The sequence below is a fragment of the Populus alba genome, chromosome 17, assembly GCF_005239225.2.
Source record: "Populus alba chromosome 17, ASM523922v2, whole genome shotgun sequence".
Classification (NCBI taxonomy): domain Eukaryota; kingdom Viridiplantae; phylum Streptophyta; class Magnoliopsida; order Malpighiales; family Salicaceae; genus Populus; species Populus alba.
Window position 1 is genome coordinate 15,878,779 of NC_133300.1, and position 24,204 is coordinate 15,902,982.

The following is a 24,204-nucleotide window of genomic DNA, read 5'->3' on the forward strand; positions in this document are numbered from 1 at the left end:
CTTCATACATGTTCCTTACATACGCTACTTTAATCTGGAATTTAATGAGTTTGTGGTTGGATTCTGGTTCCCATGTAGTTGTTGCAACTCTTAACACCACTATTGCTTCTAGCAACAAATCAGGACCTGGCATTGAAGTAGCTTTTTGGTGTGTTCTAAGCTCTTCTTAGATAATTGTGTCATAGCTCTCTTACTTGTTCTTACCATCCCATGTCATGCGGATACATGGTGCTAAACAGCAACGTGAAGCAGTTAAGAGGGCACCTAGGAGCTCACATGTTCTACAAGCAGTTTTTGAGGTCTGTACATATTAGATGCATTGCATGGTTACTGATGCCTATTTTATTGTTTGAACTAAATCATCTTTTGGTACTAATATGTGATGTTCTTTGAACAAAATCTCATACTGATAATTTTGTATACCTTCACATGCTATCACATGTGTAGATTTTACCAGCTTAGCTTCTGATACAAAAAATTGGTTCGATTCAATATCAATTTTAAAATTCTAAAACCGATTGAACTACATCAAGTCAGGGACTAGTCATTATTTTTATATTCCTGTTATTATTTATTATTCTATAGAAGCTTTTGGGAAAAAAAATTAACATTGATCATTCATTCACTTTTGAAAAAACTTTCTTTTGCTTTTTTATGTTGTTCCACTGAGATGACCCTTTTTTTTTCTTTTGTGAATTGAAATTATATTACATGTTTGTAATTGTTTCATCTCATTTTTATTTTTGAAAGTAAACTTCCTTTAATTAGATTATCCTAAATATCAAATTATCCCTTTGCTTTTTTCAGGTCGTATCAAGCTGTTTGGTTTCTTGATTTCAAATGAATCTAATTAAAGCTGGTTGAATTGATTTTTAGTTTTTTTCAGATTATGTTTTTATGAAATGAATACGACAATAAACACTCTTAATAATCATCTTGCCTTTAACTTCAATTAGCTATCTCAAATAAACTTTACAGCTATTAATAATTTATATAATTAATCATGATATATAGAAATTGCTCCAATACTCATGTTAATAATAAAAACAAAATTACAATCGCATCAGGCCCATGGTTGAATTCATGGCTGCATTCGCTTTCACCTCCTGACTGTGAACAAGAACCCCAATTAAATGAAATGGATTTCTTGGAAATTGATCTCCTTTGCCCACAGCCTATTCGGTCAACCAAGTCCGCTACCACTTGCAGCACAATTCATCAAAAAACGATGTGAATTATCATTTGACGTCAAACCAGGTGGGTTATCAGCTGCAGCCACAATTATTTGATGCATAGCAAAATAATTATTCAGAATCACACCTTGGCACTCCTTTCCAGCCAACTTGATGTGTTGTGTGCTAATCCGATGAAAATCAAGATCCCAAAGAGGGTGATGCCGCTGATGTAGTAGTTGCAATGCCCAGGACTTTTATGTATATATAATTATGTATACCGTGTTTTTTATTTTTTATTTTACTCGATCTCATAATTAAATTTTTGTTGCATGTTTTTTAATTAATAAACATGTAATTATAAATGAAGGAAAGAAAAAATTGGTTGGACTTGTTGGTTTCAATTTTATGTTTTTGGTTTTATCTTTTTTATTTGTTGTTTAAAGCCTTTTTTAGCTCTTAATCAATTCTTTATTTTTTTATCATTTTTTTAAGTATGAAAGTATATTTCAAAGAATATTTTAAAGTTATTGGGCAAATAACATTGTTAGCCACGGAGAGATCAAAGGCATGGACAAAATAATAGTATAATGATTGGACTCAAAAACTTTCAAAGACAAAATCAATAGTATACGATCCCTCAAACTCATTAACCCCTCACAACTCACTAACCCAAAATCTCTTCTTTTTGGATAATATTTAAAAAGAATCCATTTTTTATGTTGTTTTGAATTGTTTTATTTACTATTTGAGATTTTATAAAAAAATGGTTTGATGATAGAGGAATCCGTCATGTTTGTATTGATGGTTGAAATTGTGTTTAGGATTTAATTAAATTCTTTATAATTGTTTTTTCTTAAAAAAACATTTTATATTTTGTTACCAGGATGGAGCTGTGAAAATGAAGGGTTGTAGTGGCGAGGAATGTTTTTTGGATTTAATTTAATGTTTTTTTTTAATCTCAGTTAATTATATAATTTTCTTAAGATCAATCTTTTAATAAAAAAATATGTAGGAGCTATAAAATTGGTGGGACTTATTCTTCTTATTTTGATTATGGGTGATTACTACTGTGAATGAGTACTGCGAATTGTGGAGGGTTAGCTTTTTATTCAACGAATTGTATGAATTACTTTCAATGATTATGTTGGTCAAGTTACTTCCTTGTTTATTGCTTGTTTTCATCCAACTTGAAATAATATATATATATATATATATATATATATTCATTCGTTTAGATTGGTCTGGGTGAGTAACTATCTGAATCATAAAAGACTATGTTAATGGTGAGGCTAAGCCTTTAAGAATTTTCGTTATTGGACGTAGAACCATTTTTATGAGTTTGCACTTAGTGTTCAAGCCATGGTGGCTACATTATCCAAGAGGTTGGATTAAGTTTTGTTATACAAGCACTAGTATATTAGAAATTATAAATTAATAACAACAACGTTGTTATTGTTATTATTATTATTATTATTATTATTATTATTAATAAAGAAATAAAAGACCAAACTGATAGATAGATCGAAGCCTAGATATATTTTTGTTTTAAAAAATTGATTTCAATTTAATTAAGACCGATTAAATTTATTTTATTGTGAATAAAGAAGTTGACGCAAGTTTTTAATCAAAGCCATAAAAATTATACACAAAAACAAATGTTAGAATGCAATATTGATGCAAATCAAAGAATGAATCCAAAAAAAATTGAACAATTTAAGTTATATTGTGAGTATTTAATGGTGCTGCAATTAATATCAACCACATTACGGTTGAGGCAGGCATTTAATGGTGCTTCAGCAGGAAGAAATATTGGATTATCTCTGGAGTCGTCTATGCTATCTTAATTATGGGTAGAAAGTGTCCAGAGATGAGTGGCTGGGATTCATTAATGATATGAAATAACGATAAAAAAAAAAAAATTCTTAATTAAATCGTCTTTATACTATTATTGTGATTTTTTAAATTTATTTATTTATTTATTTATTTATCAGAATGTTTATTTTTTGAAGAAAAAAAAGTTATGAGAGTCATAAAAAAATTAATTAAAAAAATAATTAATGGTTTTATAATTAAGCCATGAATGTATATTATTTATGTAATCATGCAGTAACAAAAAGGTTGTGCTGAAAGCCAAAAATAAAAATTTATTCTAGAGCCAACGGAAGTAATGGTCGCGAAGAGGGTGATGCCGCTGATGGTTGGTTCTCTTCCTCCTTGTGAGAGTGTGTTGGATATTACGGAAACGATTGTGATTGTGATTTGAAAAAAATTATTTTATAAAAAATATTTTTAGTTAAGTTTTGGTTTGAAAAAATAGGTATTTGATTAAAACTATAGTTGAAATTGAAGTTGAAGAAAAAGTAGTTTAATGTGTTTGATTAAGAATGCTTTTAAAATTGAGGTTATAAAATAATTTTAAAAATATATATTAGTACTTATGATTTTTAATTTAAATATTGTGGATTTAACTATTGCTATTATATCATGAAATAAATCATACTTTATATAAAATATTTTTATTATTCCATGAAACTGTTTATAATTCCATTACGTACGAAATACATCCAACAAAAACTACAGTTTTCATAATATTTTTAGCATGTAATAAAATTAGATAAAATATTATCATGTATAAAATTCACTCTAAACTAGTTTTTTTTTTTTAAATAACACACTAAAAAAAAAAAAGCACGCAGGCAAGTGAACAATGCATACTATATACTGTTGATATTAATTGCACTGTTTATTGAACAGTGCAATTAACATGAACAGTAAACAAAAGAGAGCATGAAATGACTGCTTTTCGAACGCAGAATTTAAATGGGGCCTAATAAATAATAAATTGATTTTTTTCTTAACCAAACAACGACAAACTGTATTTTAAATAAAATACAGCCGCAGCCACATAGGCAAACGGCGATCAGTATTTAATGGTGCTGCAATTAATATCAACCGCATTACAGTTGAGGCAGGAAGAAATATTGGATTATCTCTTGGAGTCTTCGTCTATGCTATCTTAATTACGGGTAGAAAGTGTCGGGAGATGAGTGGCTGGGATTCATTCATGAATAGCGGCCTTAATTTTGACATAGGGGCGTTAAGAATTTTCATTATTGGACGGAGAACCATTTTTATGAGTTTGCATTTGGTGTTCAAGCTATGGTGGCTACATTATCCTAGAGGTTGGATTCAGTTTTGTTATACAAGCACTAGTATATTAAACATTTAAAAAAATGATAAAAAAATAAAGATAAAAATCAAAATAAAAAATAAATTAAAGTATAACTAAATTTTTTCAATTGAAGGGTTAATTGGAAAGAAAAATAACTTGAACAAAAATAAAATAAAAAAATAATAAAGATAAAATTAAAAAAAAATAACACACTATAAACTTGGATTGAATGGTGAGATTAAAAGCCAATAAAACTTTTATAAAAGAGTTAAGGGAAAAAAGAAAAAATCCAAAGAATATAGACCAAACAAAAAAAAGAAATATATGAAAATTCAAAATCGAAGGACTAAATTGAAAAGAAATAACACTTATACAAAAGGGCAAAAGGAAACAAAAATATAAATTTGAGGACCAAATTAAAAACAATAAAATAAAATAAACTTGGATTGAAGGATGAAATTGAAAAAAAAATTGTCATAAAAGGGTAAACTAAAAAAACTAGAAATAAAAAAAATAAGAACCAAACTCAAAAGTATAATATATTATAAATTGGAATTGAAGGACTAAATTAAAAAGAAATAAAACTTTTATTAAAGGTTCAATGATGAAAATAAAAAATCAAAAGAAGAAGGACCAAAACAAAAATACAAAAAACAAAAAAAACCAATATGCAATTTTTGGGGGAGCAATAAAAAGAAAAGACCTCCTAACAACAAAGCTATAATTATTGAATTGTTGACGAGAGGGAAAGAGGTGATTGTAGAGTGGTTGTTGGGGCTGCTGGTATGGGAGGTGGATGTTGTGGTGGTTTGATATGGCTATTTGGGCTGGTGTGAAGGAGTGGAGTTGTTGCAACGATGACAGAGGGGCTGGTTCATTGGTTAAGGTTTCTGACAAGGTGAGGGCGATCAAGAATTGAGGTTTTTGTATGGATAGAAATGCAAAAAAACTCCAATCTTGAAAGCAAAAAATGACATCACTAAATTGCATGATCTTGTGTATCAAATTCCTTACCAGTTTTTAATCGGAAACTTATAAATCTATGGAAAATCGGAAGGTGCACCGGAGAAGTTGGAAATATCCGTTAAAATAAAAGCTTACGACGACACAAGTTTTAAAGAATTTGATTATTTCAATAAGAACTTTCTATAAAAGTAGTGTTGACACCTCAAGAATAATCCTAATGATTTGTGTAGCAGAGTGCTTAAAATCAATATCCCAAAAAGTTTGTTTGGGAAAGCGGTTTCAGACAGTTTGGAAATTTGATTTTTTTTTAAATTAACTTTTTATATTTTTAAATTTTTTTAACATACTTAAATCAAAATTATTTTTTTAAAAAATTAATAAAAAATTATTTTAATATATTTAAAATAATATACTTCAAAAAAATAACTGCTATTATATATCCCAACACCGTTGTTAAAAGGTTTGAGATGAGATATTCGGAATGGGAGAAGGAAGTGGTATTTGGGGTCGGAGAGGAATTAAAGTTGGGGTTGTTTGTGATAAAAATATTAAAGTTGGAGATTCTAAACTCAATTTAATATGATTTTTTTTTTTGTTTTTCGTTAATTAGTTCCAGTTCATCGGGTGGTGGCTAAGTTTATTTTTTAAAAAATCAATGGGAATTTATAATATTTAATGTAAGAGTTTTGTAGTTATTAGTTTGAAAATTCATTAAAAAATACTTTTCAACTGTGATGTGTGTCCCAACCCCTGCTCTTAAAAATATTTCTATAAATTCTTATTATTTTCACTTTAACTATTTTTATCTAGACAATAATTAACGATTTTTGTGATTCACCTTGGAACTTTTGCATGCACATATTAATGCAAAGTTCTCGGAATGCAAAAGCTTTATGCGCTGGAAAAGAGACAAATTTTGTTAAATAATATGGACTTGATAATTCATTAAAAAATATGAATCACTCAATTGTGATGGTTGTGGCCAATGCGCGTTCGATATCCCTTTCATTTCTCTTTCTGTTTTTTGTCCACCGAAACTCCATCTTCTTTACAGTGTAAAGAAAAAGATCCGTAAGAAAATCATTGGAAACATACCAGTACGAGTTCTTGACCTCAAGAAACCGGAAAAAAATTCGAAGTCATTGGAATAAAAAGAAAGAAAAGGGCTTTGGAAGTGGGTTACTAAGATACCATAAGAAGAAAAAAATACTGGGCTTGGCTGGATATTGTGCCTCTTTAGCCAACACTTACACACGGTTTGTTTGGTCTAGATTCGTGAAATACTTGTAGGAATTTGGTGTTTTCTGATTTCCAAGTAGAATTATACATGTTCCAGCTTGAAATTGCTAATTGGTAGATTTAATTGCCGAATTTCTTGATCTTACCTTCTGTTTTATGTTTGACCACAGGGCAGGCCTTGTACAAAATAGCAAGCTAGTTGAGGGATCGGTACTAATTTATCTCTATAGGGATTTTCATGGCTTCCAGCAGCGTACAAGGGATAACCTCATCTTCATCTCCTCCTCCTCCACTATATATGTATGATGTGTTCCTTAGTTTTAGAGGCAAAGACACCCGGAACAACTTTACTAGTCATCTATATTCTAATCTGAAACAGAGAGGCATCGATGTATACATGGATGATAGGGAGCTCGAGAGAGGAAAGACCATCGAACCTGCTCTCTGGAAGGCCATCGAAGAATCAAGGTTTTCTGTCATTATATTTTCAAGAGATTACGCTTCTTCACCATGGTGTTTGGATGAACTTGTCAAGATTGTTCAGTGCATGAAAGAGATGGGCCACACTGTTCTCCCAGTTTTTTATGATGTAGATCCCTCAGAGGTGTTAATGGTAATAAGACAGATGCTCATGGAAACAATTCAACTGCAGCTGTAAGCCAGCAACGTGGAAACCAACATGGAAACAAATCAACTGCAGCAGTCAGCAGCAACATGGAAACAAATCAAAGAGACGTTGGCTAATTAGAATCGCCAGCAACAATGGAAACAAACCAACTCTCATGGTAACAAGACACAAACAGAAAGAGACGTTGGCTTGTTATGGAAATAAATCAACAGCAGCAGCAATGAAGTTTATGACAGGAACCAGAAAGAGAAAGAGACGTTGGATTGTTATGGAAATAGATCAGCTAAGAATGGCAAGTCAATGTATCCAAATTAAGCAACTTGTAATGTTATAAAAAACAGCAGCTCGTATAGAAGAGCAAGTTGTATATTCACGTTAATATTCAAAGAAACAGAGAAACCTTTCTTCCATTGAAACATCCTTATCTTTCTTCAAATTTCCGCTTGGTATCAGAGCCCGTGTGAATATACATCTTAGCAGAACCAACAACATGTCAACTCTGTCACTCAATGTTGGTAATTTCATTACCCTCAAGCTCAGCCCCACAAATTATCCACTATGGAGAGAACAAGCCTTAGCTCTTGCAGAAAGTCAAGACTTGGTTGATCATCTCATCAATGAAGATTCAATCCCAAACAAATATACTGTACCAGATTCTACAACCACCACAGATTCTTTACCAAGACTAACAGAAGAATATATTGTCTGGAGGAAAGGCAGATCGACTACTTCGTGGCTGGTTGATTGGTACTCTTTCAGAACATACATTAGGCCTTGCAGTAGGCCTAGACACAGCCTTTGCTGTCTGGAGTGCTCTAAAGAATGAATATGCAGAAGACTCCCAAGAACGAGAATTCACCCTCAGACAACAAGTCACCTATTTTCGCAAAGAAGATGACAGAAACCGTTGGAGAACACATTCGAATCTTCAAAGGACTATGCGATGACCTTGCAGCTATTGGGAAACCAATTTCAGATAAAGAAAAAAATCTTTTGCCTCCTCACAAGTCTCGGCCCTCAATATGAAACCTTCACTACCACAATGCTGAAACCACCAAGACCTTCTTACTCGGAGTTGGTCTCTCAATTACAGAGCTTAGACCAAAGAAGAAGCTGGTTCACCAATCAAACAAATAACTCATTCACTCCTCAGCTGGCATTCTACGGGCAAAAGCACCAGCGCCCTCAACATCATTTTTCAGGAAACCATGGCAGCAGACAAGGCTTTATATCTACCGGGAGAGGATTCCATGCACAACAACCTAAAGATAAAACTCATACGTACACTGCCAGATCCACTTCAGATTCAAAACAGAAACGACCTCCTCCATCTGGAGAGCATCGAATGACTCCTGCAGAACGTGAGCTATACAGAGATGAAACCTGCCAGTACTGTGGTGTTCCAGGTCATATTGCAAAGATATGCTGGTGGGTGCCTAAACGATCAAATCAACACGGAGACCTACCACAAGCTTTGGCTGCTCTCACCTTGGACAATACTATCACTGAAACGGAATGGATCTCTGATACAGGAGCTTCCAACCACATGACAGGTAATCCAGGTATGTTAAAAAATATTTCGCAATCACTATGGTTCAGACTCTGTTCTTATTGGTGACGGTTCTTCTATATCAATACATGGTGTTGGAGATTCCTCCATCACACAGAAAAAATAAAATACTGCCACTTAATGATGTATTGTTAGTACCCGACTTGAAAAAAAATTTACTCTCTGTAAGTCAGTTAACATCTCAATTTCCTGTTAATTGTGAATTCTCTGACGTTGATTTCTGTATTAAGGAACGACAGACAGGACAACCCGTGATCACAGGATGGCGCAAGGGTGACCTCTATGCTCTATCCACCATGCCTGAGCTCTACTTTTCTAATCGTTTCAGATCAGGACCAACAGATATCTGGCATCAACGCCTAGGACATCCACATTTTTCTGCTTTACAATTATTGCACAATAAAAGTTTGATAGATGTTAAAGGAACCACAAAATATGAACATGTTTGTGACAGTTGTCAATTTGGAAAACTTAGTCGATTACCTTTTTTTCGTTCTGAACATTCTAGTTCTGGTATTTTTGAAAAAATCCATTGTGATTTATGGGACCTGCTCCTGTTTTATCAATAGGAAAGTTCAGATATTATGCGTGTTTAGTAGATGATTTTTCTAAATACACTTGGATAATCCCATTACTACATAAGTCTGACTTTGCTGATGCTTATTTTGCCTTTGAGCATTATTGTTACTCGACAATTTAACAAGCATATCAAGGTCTTTCACTCTGATGGAGGGGGAGAGTTCATAAATTCCAAACTATCATCACACTTCCTCTCAACAGGAGTGGTTCATCAGATATCATGTCCTTATACACCGGAACAAACAGGTATAGTAGAAAGAAGACATCGAGTAATACGAGAACTAGGTATGACCATGTTATTTCATAGTGGTGTTCCTTTATCTTTATGGGTTGAAGCTTTCACTACTGCTGTTTATCTTATGAATAGATTGCCTTCTTCCGCACTTAAATTTGAATCTCCATATTTCATGTTACATGGTAATCATCCTATATACTCATCTCTTAGAGTCTTTGGGTCTAAGTGCTTTCCCTACACATGGGATACAAAACAAAATAAATTTGACCCAAAAACAGTTCTATGCATTTTTGTAGGATATAGTGATAAACATAAAGGATACAAATGCTTTCACCCTTCTAGTAAAAAAAATGATTATTTCTCGTCATGTAGTCTTCGATGAGTCATTTTTTCCTTATAAACAAAAAATTCAGAACTACATCACTCCATCTCCTACACATGTTATAAGCATTTTTGATTCATGGCTGCCACCTACTATCTCTAACTCTGCTGCTGCAGAAATACAACCCCCAATGTCCACTCCACCATGCTCAAGCTCATCACTAAACACTTTACCATTTTCTCTTAATTTACCTGATGTTTATGCAGAACAACATGCTAGTGCCGTTTGAAATTGCAGAACACCACAATGCCGATGGATTGGCAGAGCAAGTCACTATACCATCTTGTCTCAATTTACATGATGATGTTATTACTAATACAATTGCAGAGCAGCAGGACAGTGTTGATGTAGTAGCCGAAACACAACAAGAAGAACACAACCATGCTGTTGGAGTGGGAGAACACAACAACAATGGTGTTGGAATGTCAGAAAAAAGTAACTGTACCTATCTTGTCTTAATTTACATGCTGATTATGTTATCACTAATACAGTTGGCTGAAACAGTAGCCGATACACAACAGGAAGAACACAACAATGTTGTTGGAATGGCAGAGCAACACCTTAGAACTGATAATATAACTGAAATACATTTGGTAGAATCTGACCATGAAGATGAAATGCATCGACAACACCTCTCTCACTCACAACCCAATCCTGCTTCTCTGGAATCAAACTTGCAACTTGGTTATTCTCCACGTGCAACCCCTCCTTCACATACCATGGTTACTAGATCACAAAGAGGCATCCTTAAGCCTAATCCAAAATATGCCTTAATATCCTCTAGGACTTCAGCAACCATTCCACGTGAGCCTTCTAACTTTCGGTCTGCATTAGCTCACCCTGGCTGGAAAGCTGCAATGGACGAGGAACTTGACGCTCTCCATAGAAATCAGACTTGGGAACTTGTCCCTCGCACACCTGTCATGCATGTTATTGGGTCTAAAATGGGATTCTAAAAACAAAACTCAAACCTGATGGTTCATTAGACCGCTTGAAAGCTCGATTAGTAGCAAAGGGGTATCACCAAGTTGATGGATTGGACTATACTGAGACTTACTCTCCAGTTATCAAACCAGGAACTATTCGTATGGTTCTCTCCATAGCACTAGTTAACAAATGGTCCATACGTCAACTTGACGTGAAAAATGCCTTCTTGCATGGTTTTGTTTCAGAAGACATATATATGGAACAACCTCCAGGAACAGCTGATCCACGGTACCCATCACATGTGTGCAAGCTCAAAAAGGCTCTTTATGGTCTCAAACAAGCACCCCGTGCCTGGTTTGATCGGTTTAGTATCTTCCTTCTTAAATATGGGTTTTTTGTAGTCTTGCAGATCCATCACTTTTTATTTTTCACTCTAACTCTGATACTTTAATCCTTCTTCTTTATGTTGATGATATACTCCTCACAGGATCGTCTGTTCCTCTGGTTACGCACCTGATTCAACTGTTGAGCTCCGAATTTGCAATGAAAGATTTAGGACCCATTCATCATTTTCTTGGCATTGAAATTACTCACACATCTGAAGGACTCCATCTCTCTCAATCACACTATGCGCTGACAATCCTGGAACGAGCTGGTATGGTGGACTGTAAACCAATGAGCACACCGCTTGAAGCTAAGACTAAAATGGCAGCAACTGATATGCTATTGCAAGATCCACAATTTTTTCGTGGGCTTGTTGGTGCTTTACAATATCTCACACTCACAAGACCTGATATATCTTACAGTGTCAATTTTATCTCTCAATTCATGCATGCTCCAACTGTTATACATTTCAAAATGGTTCATCGTATTTTAAGATATGTCAAAGGCACAATTGACACTGGATTAAATTTTACTTCCCATTCTACACTTGATCTTTGTGCTTTCTCAGATGCAGATTGGGGAGGTTGCTCTACAACAAGACGCTCCACAACTGAATACTGCACATTCCTTGGTAGTAATCTCATTTCCTGGTGTGCAAAGAAACAACCCACTGTCTCTCGCTCCAGCACCGAGGCAGAATATAGAGCTATGGCTAATACAACGGCAGAGCTTACATGGCTAACCTTCATTCTACAAGATCTTCACATATCACCTTCTTCACCACCTATCCTCTACTGTGACAATCTCAGTGCCTTACACATGACTGTCAATCCTGTGTTTCACACTCGTAGCAAACACATTGAATTGGATTACCACTTTGTACGTGAGCGTGTTGCCCTTGGTCTTCTCATCACTCAGCACATCTCCACCCATGAACAAATAGCTGACATCTTCACCAAACCCATGTCCAAAAGTGCATTGGCTTACTTCAAAGACAAACTATGCCTCCGACTCCGGCCTAGTTTGAGGGAGGATGTTAATGGTAATAAGACAGATGCTCATGGAAACAATTCAACTGCAGCTGTAAGCCAGCAACGTGGAAACCAACATGGAAACAAATCAACTGCAGCAGTCAGCAGCAACATGGAAACAAATCAAAGAGACGTTGGCTAATTAGAATCGCCAGCAACAATGGAAACAAACCAACTCTCATGGTAACAAGACACAAACAGAAAGAGACGTTGGCTTGTTATGGAAATAAATCAACAGCAGCAGCAATGAAGTTTATGACAGGAACCAGAAAGAGAAAGAGACGTTGGATTGTTATGGAAATAGATCAGCTAAGAATGGCAAGTCAATGTATCCAAATTAAGCAACTTGTAATGTTATAAAAAACAGCAGCTCGTATAGAAGAGCAAGTTGTATATTCACGTTAATATTCAAAGAAACAGAGAAACCTTTCTTCCATTGAAACATCCTTATCTTTCTTCAAATTTCCGCTAGAGGTAGCCGAGCAGAAAGGGCAATATGAGGAAGCCTTCGGTGAGCATGAACAAAATTTCAAGGAAAACTTGGAGAAGGTCCGGAACTGGAAAGATTGTCTCTCTACGGTGGGCAATCTATCAGGCTGGGACGTACGGAATAGGTAAATCATATATCTACATGTTCTTACTCTCAAATCCGCCCCGTATTGTTTCAATGATGAACATAGTTTTTTTTTTCAATTGAACTGTGTGATTAAATATCAAAATAATCACAATAAAACAAGTATATCAAAATTAATTATTGAATAAATACTTATTATTATATATTTTTGATCCATTAAATAGCTATTTAACGACCTTAAAATAAAAGAGGAGCGCCTTCCAAATTTCAATGGTAAAAGATTTTTTTTAAATAAAATTTGAATACAAATTAAAAAAATTCTTTAATTTCTTGCTAATTTTTATTTATTTACCAATGAAAATCGTTTTTTTTTCTTATCTTTTTTTAATGTTTTGTGCACACTAGAAAAATTATTTTTTAATTTAATATATATATATTTTTATCGCAAATCAATTAATTAGCAAATGCTTTAGTGTTCTTTGAGTTTTGTTAATCAAAAGATGGGAAATAAAAATTCAATGAATGGTAAAATTATGGATTTGTTGATGAAACACTTGGTAGTAAATGTAATATTTTTTCATATGCATGAATGGTTTAAATTCAATTTTTATGAAATATTGATCTTATGTGATCAAGCATTTCTAATCTTTACATAAAATTTCTTTCTTTTCTTGGGTTTTTCTTTATATTTTGAAAAAAATATTAGATAGAAAAATGAAAATGTAAAAAAAAAAAGTTGAAAACAAATCTAGCATGAACAAATAAAAAGTTGGCTTAAAAAATAAAAATTGTGAAGAAATGACAACAAATTCATCATAAGAAATGAAAAATTGACTAAAGTTTTTTAATATATTGGTTTTAGCTTTTCAAAATAAAATAAAAAGATTTTCCATCATGAATAAAAAAATTCCAACTATTTAAAAATAAAAGAGAAATTTATTTATAATGTTTTTTAATTTTCGTGAATATTTTAATTTTTATGTTTTTCTTTTTAATTTGGAATTAAAATTTGACAGGTGTCCTTTTGTTAAGAAATAGAAAATTAATGTAAAATTAGCTTATTCGGTCAGAGCAATTTCTATTATTTAATTGAATTTATTGGGTCATCTTTATAAAAATATAAAATATTACAAAGATATTTTTAGTATGATCAGAATACTTTTTTCTGATTCTATTTTAGAATAATAGTGGATAACTATATCAATTGTATTAACAAAAATTTAAAGTTCGTGGGAAAAGTACAGTAAAAATATCTTGATTTACCATGGATAATAAATTTATTATTTTTTCATTTTAAAAAAAAACTAGCTATTAGGAATAATAGAGTCTTTTTATGGTCATTATAGAATTGATAGGGAGCAATTTGATATTTTTTTTTAAAATGTGTACGGTGTAATTATATAGTAGCTTTTAAAAGAAAAAAAAAATTGGTATATGCGCTTTTTAAAAAAAATTTACTTTTCACAGCACAATAAAAATGACCATAGCCTTTAAATAAAAAATTCCTTACATTGCCTTCAAGGGCTTATTCATATTTTTTATTATTATTTAGTATGTGTGTGTGTGTTTATATATATATATATATATATATATATATAAGAAACAAAAATGGCTGGAGCATCTGTAAAACACGTAAGCGAGTAAGCCGTCCTCCCTTATTTAAGCGGCATGTGCAATGGCTTACAACTCCTAAAAAAAACCTTCATTGTTATTTTCTATTTCGCCACGGCATGCCCTGCCTCTCCAGGTGGCATATCAGAGGTAATTGCCTTTGGTTTGGCACCAAATAACTTTTTTCTTTTCTCTCTCTCGAATTCCACACCCAACCTTTTAAAATTTTACATCAGCCCTTCATTGTTTTTTTGTTTGGTATATATTTTTTTCATTTGATATTTTTTTATTTGAATTATTTTATAGAATTAAAAATTGTTTTCAATTTCATACCCTTTTAATCTTCTAATATATTTGATTTGAATCTCATTCTTTTGATTACAATTTATTTTATTTAAGATTATTTTTATTTATTTTTTTTGTATTTTATCCTCCATTTTTGTTGTCATGTTTTTTTACCTTTAGAAGTTTTTAAAATTGATATATATATTTTTGATTTCATACTTTAATATTGATATGAGCTTCTTGGTTGAGTCTAAATTTAGGATTTAACGAGCTGAGAATTTGGGGCATTAACCTAGGTTTAGGAGATTCGTTTGAGTTAAATTTTTTTTTAAGCTCATGTTTTTTTTTTTTTTTTAGTTTCATCTTTCAGCATTTAATTTAATTAGAGATTGAGCTCTATTAATTTTTTTTTATTTACTTTCTATAGAATTTTTTAATAATTTTAAATTAATCAGGGTTGTCTCAGGTCTTTTTATTTCTTATTCTTTGTTAAATCTAGTTGCTTTTTTTAATTGAATAATTTTTTTTTATTTTTAGATTTTAATATTTGATTGATTGAAATTAGGCTCTATATATCTCTCAATTGCACACAGGTATCATTGTCTCAACTTGAGACATGCAAGTCTCACATGTTAAAAAAAATAGTCTTTTTTTTTTTCTCCATATATTCATTTTGTCCCTCAATTTTATATTTCATATATGTGAATCCAAGGTGCATGGATTAGATTTATGCAAACCACTTCAACTATGTTAATCCGAAAAAAAAAAATTGAGCTATGCTAGTAAGGGAAAAAACTCAAAAATTAAGTTGTTTTTTAAAATGTTTACTATGCAAGATAGTTGAAATTTTTTGTTAAAAATAATTATAAAAAATAACTTAGTGGTAAAAAAATTATATATATGATAGAACTCTATTTACATTTTGGTCTGTTAAAACCAAACTTAATGGATATTTTATTTCCTAGCTTTTGTTCATGAAAGCATGCTTCTTTAGTAACTGTGTGATTCTAGATTCCGTTTTCAGTTTATTCTTTCCTTTTCGTCTATGTTCTTGAAGCTACTATTGTCAGAGCCCTATCTTTCTCAAAGATTGATGTATTAATTTTCAGCTAACAGCCATACATTTTCGAGCTAATATTTTTTTTTCCATTATCACTATCTGATTTGATTCGCACACAACATGATTAATGTTTTCCACCATCATATGCAGGAATGAGTCGGAATCAATTAAAATAATTGTTGAATATATATTCTACAAATTAAGCGTCACTCTGCCAACAATTAGCAAAAAATTAGTTGGAATAGATTCTTGTCTAGAGGTATTAAATGGTTATATAGGTGAAGAAATTGGCGAAGCAATCTTCATAGGGATTTGTGGAATGGGTGGCATAGGTAAGACGACTCTTGCAAGGGTACTATATGACAGGATTCGTTGGCAATTTGAAGGCAGTTGCTTCTTAGCAAATGTCAGAGAAGTTTTTGCTGAGAAAGATGGCCGACGTCGTTTGCAAGAACAACTTCTTTCTGAAATCTTAATGGAACGTGCTAATATATGGGATTCTTATAGAGGGATTGAGATGATAAAGCGGAGGTTACGACTTAAAAAGATTCTTCTTATCCTTGATGATGTAGATGACAAAGAACAACTAGAATTCTTGGCTGAGGAGCCTGGATGGTTTGGTCCAGGGAGCAAAATTATCATAACAAGCAGAGATACAAATGTGTTAACTAGAAATGATGATACTAAAATTTATGAGGCTGAAAAATTGAATGATGATGATGCTCTTATGTTATTTAGCCAGAAAGCTTTCAAAAATGACCAGCCTGCTGAAGATTTCGTGGAATTATCAAAGCAAGTTGTGGGTTATGCTAATGGCCTTCCACTGGCTCTTGAAGTTATAGGTTCGTTTTTGTATGCAAGAAGTATTCCTGAATGGAGAGGTGCAATTAATAGAATGAATGAGATTCCTGACGGAAAAATCATTGATGTGCTTCGCATTAGTTTTGATGGCCTCCATGAATCAGATAAGAAAATATTTTTAGACATTGCATGTTTCCTGAAGGGGTTTAAAATTGATCGAATAACAAGGATACTTGAAAGCCGTGGATTCCATGCAGGTATCGGAATACCAGTTCTTATTGAGAGATCTCTCATAAGTGTCTCTCGGGATCAAGTCTGGATGCATAATTTATTACAGATAATGGGTAAGGAAATTGTTCGTTGTGAATCCCTTGAAGAGCCTGGAAGGCGTAGTAGATTGTGGACATATGAGGATGTCTGCCTTGCATTGATGGACAACACAGTGAGTAGTTGATAGAGAACATTATCCATAAGATTTCATAAATTTTATTTTAATTTATGCTCCATCTTTACTTTGTATTTGTTTTTTACTTGTATTCCCTTTTGGTTGACAGGGAAAAGAAAAAATAGAAGCCATTTTCTTGGACATGCCTGGAATAAGAGAGGCACGATGGAACATGGAAGCCTTCTCTAAAATGAGCAAACTAAGATTGCTCAAAATCAACAACGTGCAGCTTTCTGAAGGACCTGAAGATCTTTCCAATAAGTTACGATTTCTCGAATGGCATTCTTACCCTTCAAAATCATTGCCAGCTGGTTTACAGGTGGATGAGTTAGTTGAACTTCACATGGCTAACAGTAGAATTGAGCAATTATGGTATGAGTCTAAGGTGAGATCAACTAATTTAAGAGCCTTTGTATTTCTTTTTATTGTTTTCCTATATATGTATGATAGTAGTATCCATATTTCTTCTCCTCTGCCTGATTGCAGAGTGCAGTTAATTTGAAAATCATCAATCTCAGCAACTCACTAAACCTGATCAAGACTCCAGATCTTACTGGAATTCCAAATCTCGAGAGTCTGATTCTTGAAGGTTGTCAAAGTTTGTCTGAGGTCCATCCATCACTTGCTCATCACAAGAAGCTTCAATATGTGAATCTTATGGATTGCGAAAGTATTAGGATTCTCCCATGCAACCTTGAAATGGAATCACTCAAAGTTTGCATTCTTGATGGATGCTCAAAACTTGAGAAGTTTCCAGATATAGTAGGAAACATGAACTATTTGATGGTGCTTCGTTTGGATGGGACAGGTATTGAACAACTATCTTCATCAATTCATCATTTGATTGGCTTAGAAGTATTGAGCATGAAAACCTGTAAGAACCTTAAAATCATTCCGAGTAGCATAGGTTGCTTGAAATCCCTTAAAAAACTTGATTTGTTTGACTGCTCTGAACTTGAAAATATACCAGAGAATTTGGGGAAAGTTGAAAGTTTGGAGGAGTTTGATGTAAGTGGAACTTCAATAAGACAACCGCCAAAATCCATTTTTCTTTTAAAGAATCTTAAGGTATTATCTTTTGATGGATGCAAAAGAATAGCTGTGAGTCTCACGGATCAAAGGTTGCCTTCTTTGTCGGGTTTGTGTTCTTTAAAAGTACTGGATTTATGCGCATGCAATCTAAGAGAAGGGACAATTCCTGAAGATATTGGTAGCTTATCTTCATTGAGGTCTTTAGATCTGAGCCGGAATAACTTTGTTAGCCTTCCTAGGAGCATAAATCAGCTTTCTGGACTTGAAACACTTGTCTTGGAGGATTGTAGGATGCTTGAATCATTGCCTGAGGTTCCATCAAAAGTTCAAACAGTAAATTTGAATGGTTGTATACGCCTAAAAGAAATTCCAGATCCGATAAAGCTAAGCAGTTCCAAAAGATCAGAGTTCATATGTCTTGACTGCTGGGAATTGTACAAGCATAACGGCCAAGACAGCTTGGGGTTGACCATGCTTGAAAGATACCTCCAGGTCTTCTCTTAATCATACCTCAACCTCTCTGTATCTCTCTCCCTCTCCTCTCCATCTAACATTTTGGTTTTTCATGGTACAGGGTTTGTCTAATCCAAGACCTGGATTTGGTATCGTTGTTCCAGGAAATGAAATTCCAGGCTTGTTTAACCATCAAAGTAAGGGATCTTTAATTAGTGTGCAAGTGCCTAGTTGGAGCATGGGGTTTGTTGCATGTGTTGCATTCAGTGCAAATGGTGAAAGTCCTTCTCTTTTTTGTCATTTCAAAGCCAATGGAAGAGAGAATTATCCTTCACCGATGTGTATTAGTTGTAACTCTATCCAAGTTCTGTCAGATCATATTTGGCTATTCTATCTATCTTTTGATTACCTTAAAGAGTTTAAAGAATGGAAGCATGAATCCTTTAGCAACATTGAGTTGTCATTTCATTCTTTCCAGCCAGGAGTAAAGGTGAAGACTTGTGGTGTCTGTTTGTTATATTATCCATCATTTCAATCTTCTGCCCATTTTATTGTTGTAAGCAAAGAAGCATCTTCTTTATATAAAGCTTCTTTATCGGTTTCTTCATCTTACCGTCAATGGATGGAAGATTTTTTCCTTAGCTTTAGAGGCACAGACGCTACACATGATTTCACCCATTTAAATACAGCTCTAGCCCTGAGAGTCATTGTCCCAGATGACAAGGAACTAGAGAAAGTAATGGCAATTAGATCCAGACTCTTTGAGGCCATTGAAGAATCAGGGCTGTCAATTATTATATTTGCAAGAGATTGTGCTTCTTTACCTTGGTGCTTTGAAGAACTTGTCAAGATTTTCGGATTCATTGATGAGATGAGAGCGGACACTGTGTTTCCAGTTTCTTATAATGTCGAACAATCAAAGATAGATGATCAAACAGAGAGTTACACAATTGTCTTTGATAAGAATGAAGAAAATTCCAGAGAAAACGAGGAGAAGGTACAAAGATGGATGAATATTCTCAGTGAAGTTGAGATTTCATCTGTATCGGGATCATTGAAAAGGTAATAATTAATTTTATTTTATACGTTGACTTATCAACCACTTCAAGTAAATGAAACAGGGAATACTGAAATTTAAGAACTGAATGTTAACGAAGTTAGAAAAATAATTTCTCCTGTTAGGAAAAAAATAAAATATTTGAAAAAGATTAGATCTACTACTACATGTCACTAGTTAAAGAAAGTACATATTATTTGGATTTGCTCTTCTGAAATCACTACTTAATAAAATGCATCATGTTGGAAGTATTCTAGGTCTTGAATTCATATTAATGTCTGGTGAACATTCTTTTGGTGTTGCTGACAAGGTTTGGCCATTGAAATTAGGTTACACCTGTCTGATGAGCTTGTGCTATACTTCTTGAAGAGGAAGATATGTGAGAATAGTTTTAAGTTTGATACTATTCCCGATGTTGATGTTTACAAGTGGGATCCTGAGGAGTTACCTGAGCTATCCGCATTGGAGAGTCGGCGATGGTACTTCTTCGGTCCAAGGGATAGGAGATATCCCACTGGAGCAAGGTTAAAAAGGGCAACCAAACAGGGGTATTGGAAAACCTGCAGGGAGAGTTAGCAATATTGTGTGCAATTCTCGAGAAGTTGGAGTTAAAAAAGACGTTGGGTTTTCTGTAGAGGCCGTGCACCAAGAGGACAGCGAACTGGTTGGAAGATGCAGGAGTATACTTTGAATGAAAAAGAACTTGAGGGATGCACAAATGTGCAGGATTGTTATGCGCTTTTACAAGCTTTATAAAAATAAAAAAAAAACGTCACGTTCCAGGTATCATAAAAAATTAATCTTTTTTTTCTTATATTATCCTTACTGTTAATATTAAATTATCGCTTTATTTTTTTTTTCTAAGTTATGATTTGGATTTTAGGACCATGAGCGTGCATTCTTTGATTCTGCTGATTGGGAGCTAGGAAAGGTTCTGTTTTTCACGTGTTTTTTCTGTTATTTTACTTAAAATTGGTTGCATTGAGATGCTTACCTAATATCATTTGATGATCATAACAGCAAGGTGTTGAGAAGCCCAAGGGACCCCTAGAAGCCCTACGGCCTAAATTACAGGTACGTACATATGTGAATGATATCGTCGACCCATTCTGTGTCTCCTTCCTTGTTAAAGAGGAAAACTTGTAAATGCTTGATATTAAATAAATTAGACTGCATAAGTGATTTTTTATTACTAATGAAGGTTGAGAGCTGGCGGATGTCGTTGGGAGTTTTCTCTAAGGGTTTTCTAGATAAGCTACAATTAGAGTTAAATGAATCTGGAAACTATCTTACAATGATGAGGGGTAAGAGTTGATGAAATGGTAGGGCTAAATAACTAATAACACATTCCTGGCCTCTTGAGGTACCAGACCTGTTAGAAAAATTAAGTTTGGGTTGCTTAGAAGTACATTTTTCGTTTATTCCTTATAAGAAGATTAATTTCTCTTTGTTTTTGTTGACCACTACTTTAGATATTTAAGTTCTTAGGAACTGTTTTTTCTCTCCTATTCAGTCTGTCCTCCTTTAGTGCTCTATTTTGTACTCCCCTTGTGCTACTTCAAAATTGGTTAGGGTTATTAACTTAGAAAATTGGTGAGGATAGAACTACTTCAAAAGCTGAAGAAGTTAGGTATTCATTTATTTTGGAATCTTGAGGCCTGTTTAAAAGAAGGAAATTATTAGAATTAAGTTCGTTCTGTCTAAAGATCCATTAAATTTATGGAGCATGAGAAAATTAATATAACTTTGAGATAATTGGTCTGTGAATGTTCAATTGAAGTTGGTTTTAGGTTTTTCTTGAGCTCGCAATGGGATATAGGTGAACAAATGATAAATTGTCAATGGCTTGCAGGTTGCAACCACTGTTAGTGCTCTTTTGCAACATGTAGGTTCAATGGAAAAAAAAACAAGGACAAATGAAACCAAAAATTCTGAGGGAGGGGTTGGATTGCCACCATAGATGGATATGAATGTGTTGTGTTGTGAAATGGATCAACTATACAAAGGAGAAATTGTGTTGTGTGATTGTTTCTTGGACTTGCTCCCCCTCCCCGTGATAAACTAGGAAATATAAAAAAGGACCTCACCAGGCAGAGATTACTGGGAAAATACAAGCTTTTATTTGGAGCCAATGTCTAGAATGTTATTTTGAACTTTAAGTTCTTTAAACCGACAATAGGTGTTTTCTGCTCAAGTCTCACAATAAGTTTATTCCTCTTGTGAGCAGTCATCCCGTGGAAATATTTCCTTTCAAAATCTTTAAAGCTTTAGACATCACCCTCCAACTATGCCTCATCTGTGGTCCTCCTTAATTCTATTTCTGGAGACAATGTTTCTACCGATCTTTCTGCTTCGCACTAGTAGAATTCAGAGCACTTATCTATTACTTCCCCATGAGATCTTACCCCAAACCTAGTTACTTCTTAGCAAGGAAAAACTAAAAGTAAGATCACCTGATAACATTATGCTCCAGAATCAATGCCTGATCAAAGAAACAATCAACTTTCAACCACATATCCTCAAAGTGGAAAAGGGGTTTGTGCCCCTTTAAGATCGCCACCATCTAAAGTCACTAGGAAACGGTCAGAAGTTGGATGAGGTATCGCATTATATACTTCCATTGGAGGATGTTCCCTCTACAAAATCAAAGTTTCTCTACTCCTATCATTTTTTGAGGGCAAAGCATTCTACCTGATTCTAAGATGAAGAATAGAAGTTCTGAGCCCTCACTATTTCCTGTTTAGTGATTCGGGACGGGATCCACGTACAGGTACAAAAGCAATTAACTGGAAGGGATGTGATCTAGCCTCCGATCCCGTCTCTCTTCTCTTATGAAATTGATAGTTACCCGGCCTTCTAACAGGACATTCATTGATTCACCCTTCTCCTATTTTGCTGAGGAAACAGATGCACTGATAGAAGATTGATTTATCCTAATTTATTTGGATGAACAGCTCTGAAGTCTTCTCCTTATTGCTCTAAGCAAAGTTTCTTCAATGACTTTGAACGATTGTGTTGTTTTCTTTAAATCCTTAATTTAAAGTGAAAGGCAACGCAACCATAAATAGAGATGTTGCCTTCAAGGCATGATGTAGATGTAATGCAAGTGAATTTGAAAGAAGCATGAATGAATGGCTCCTGCTATTCTTGTGATTTCCTCCCTGTTATTTTTTGCCTAATTCCATTCAACAAAAGACACATCGGCAGACACCCTGAATGGTTTTTGGTTTTCCACACTTTAGTTTTTATTCATGCATGAGAAATATGTACATTTTTCTTCTGGGGGTTGTGTTATTGTTGAAATGCTAGCCTATCTTTTTACTGGGTGCTTATTTTTGTAATTTCTCTTTCTTTTTTCCAGCCCACACAACAGCAAACACGATACCGGAAGTCTCCTTATGCCCCGGCAGATGGGGAAGGTATGAATGATCATCATTCTGTAACCCAAAGCTATTACCAGTAGTGTTAGAGAATCGCTTTTCTCTGTCTGATTTTCTCCAAAGGAGCCAAGGAAACTCAACCATCTCTTTCTTCTTATGCAGATGGAGGAAGTGCTCCATCCGAGGATGCAACTGCCAATGAATGAGAAGTTACTATAGAATATAGATCTCCTCTTGTGGGGACTTGATTGTTATTCTAATACCTACATTATTGGTGAGTAATTTTCTGTTGTCTGCTGCCATAAAGTTGGTGAAGTTGTTTGAATATTTCTGAAAAGAAACTAATATATAGACAACATTTTGTAAGTTGGAGAGGGTCCATTCTTCACTACGCATAATTCAAAAAGCCTTATCCATTATCACTGTGTCTAATCCAGCATGTATTCGGACTTGATTGTTTCTCATAATAGAGCAGTAGTAGAACATTATGGGGGACTGAAAGGCACCATTATTTAATATTACCAGACTTGAACGGCACTGTTATGACACAATGCAGCTGATATTTTCTGGTAACTATTGCCTGACTTATTTTTGTTTTCTTACTGGTAAGGGCATATCCATTCCAATGGAAGATCTACCGACCCAAATAGAAACCCGAAAAAGAACTTGCTCTACTGAAGGATCTGAAATTTGATATTCAGCTTTTCTCATAGTTGCTCAGTATTCCTATACCTGTGTGCCAACTCTAAGATTAAGTAATTTGGGTGTCGATGTGGTGACCAAGGATCTTTGTCTAGGTCTGGCAACCAAAATTGTGTGCCAATTCTAAAATTAAATAATTTGAGTGATTTTGGGGTAACACAAACTTCTCAAGTACGTTCCTTCTCAAATAGTTTTGATTACGAGACTGTTTGTTTCTGTGTTTTAAAAGTGTTTTTGAAAAAATTTGAAATTTTTTTATTTTTTTGTTAACTTCAAATTAATAAATTTTTAGAATTTTCAAATCATTTTGATATTCTGATTTTAAAAATGATTTAAAAAAAATAATATCATTGATATGCATTTTGACACGAAAAGTTATTTAAAAAGCAACCGTAACCACGCTACCAAACAAGCTTTATATTTGAGATATATTACGCCATGAACAATGTTATGATGATCAATGGCTAATTATATGTCATCAAATCCTGGAAACTCAACGTCCTTATTTACATCAGA

At 33.8% G+C, this 24,204-nt stretch overlaps 1 protein-coding gene across 1 annotated transcript; it reads left to right on the plus strand.

Annotated features, from left to right (window-relative positions):
- Positions 1–225: 225 nt before the first annotated feature.
- Positions 226–23,003, plus strand: LOC118036127 (TMV resistance protein N-like). The gene is given in 13 exon segments (XM_073405556.1): positions 226–299; positions 6,368–6,440; positions 6,442–6,491; positions 6,871–7,156; positions 12,763–12,902; positions 15,969–17,061; positions 17,174–17,449; positions 17,551–18,072; positions 18,671–19,611; positions 19,936–20,389; positions 20,490–20,537; positions 20,627–20,680; positions 22,968–23,003. Coding segments are annotated over 10 exon segments (3,702 nt in total). The 3' UTR covers positions 20,183–20,389; positions 20,490–20,537; positions 20,627–20,680; positions 22,968–23,003.
- Positions 23,004–24,204: the final 1,201 nt, after the last annotated feature.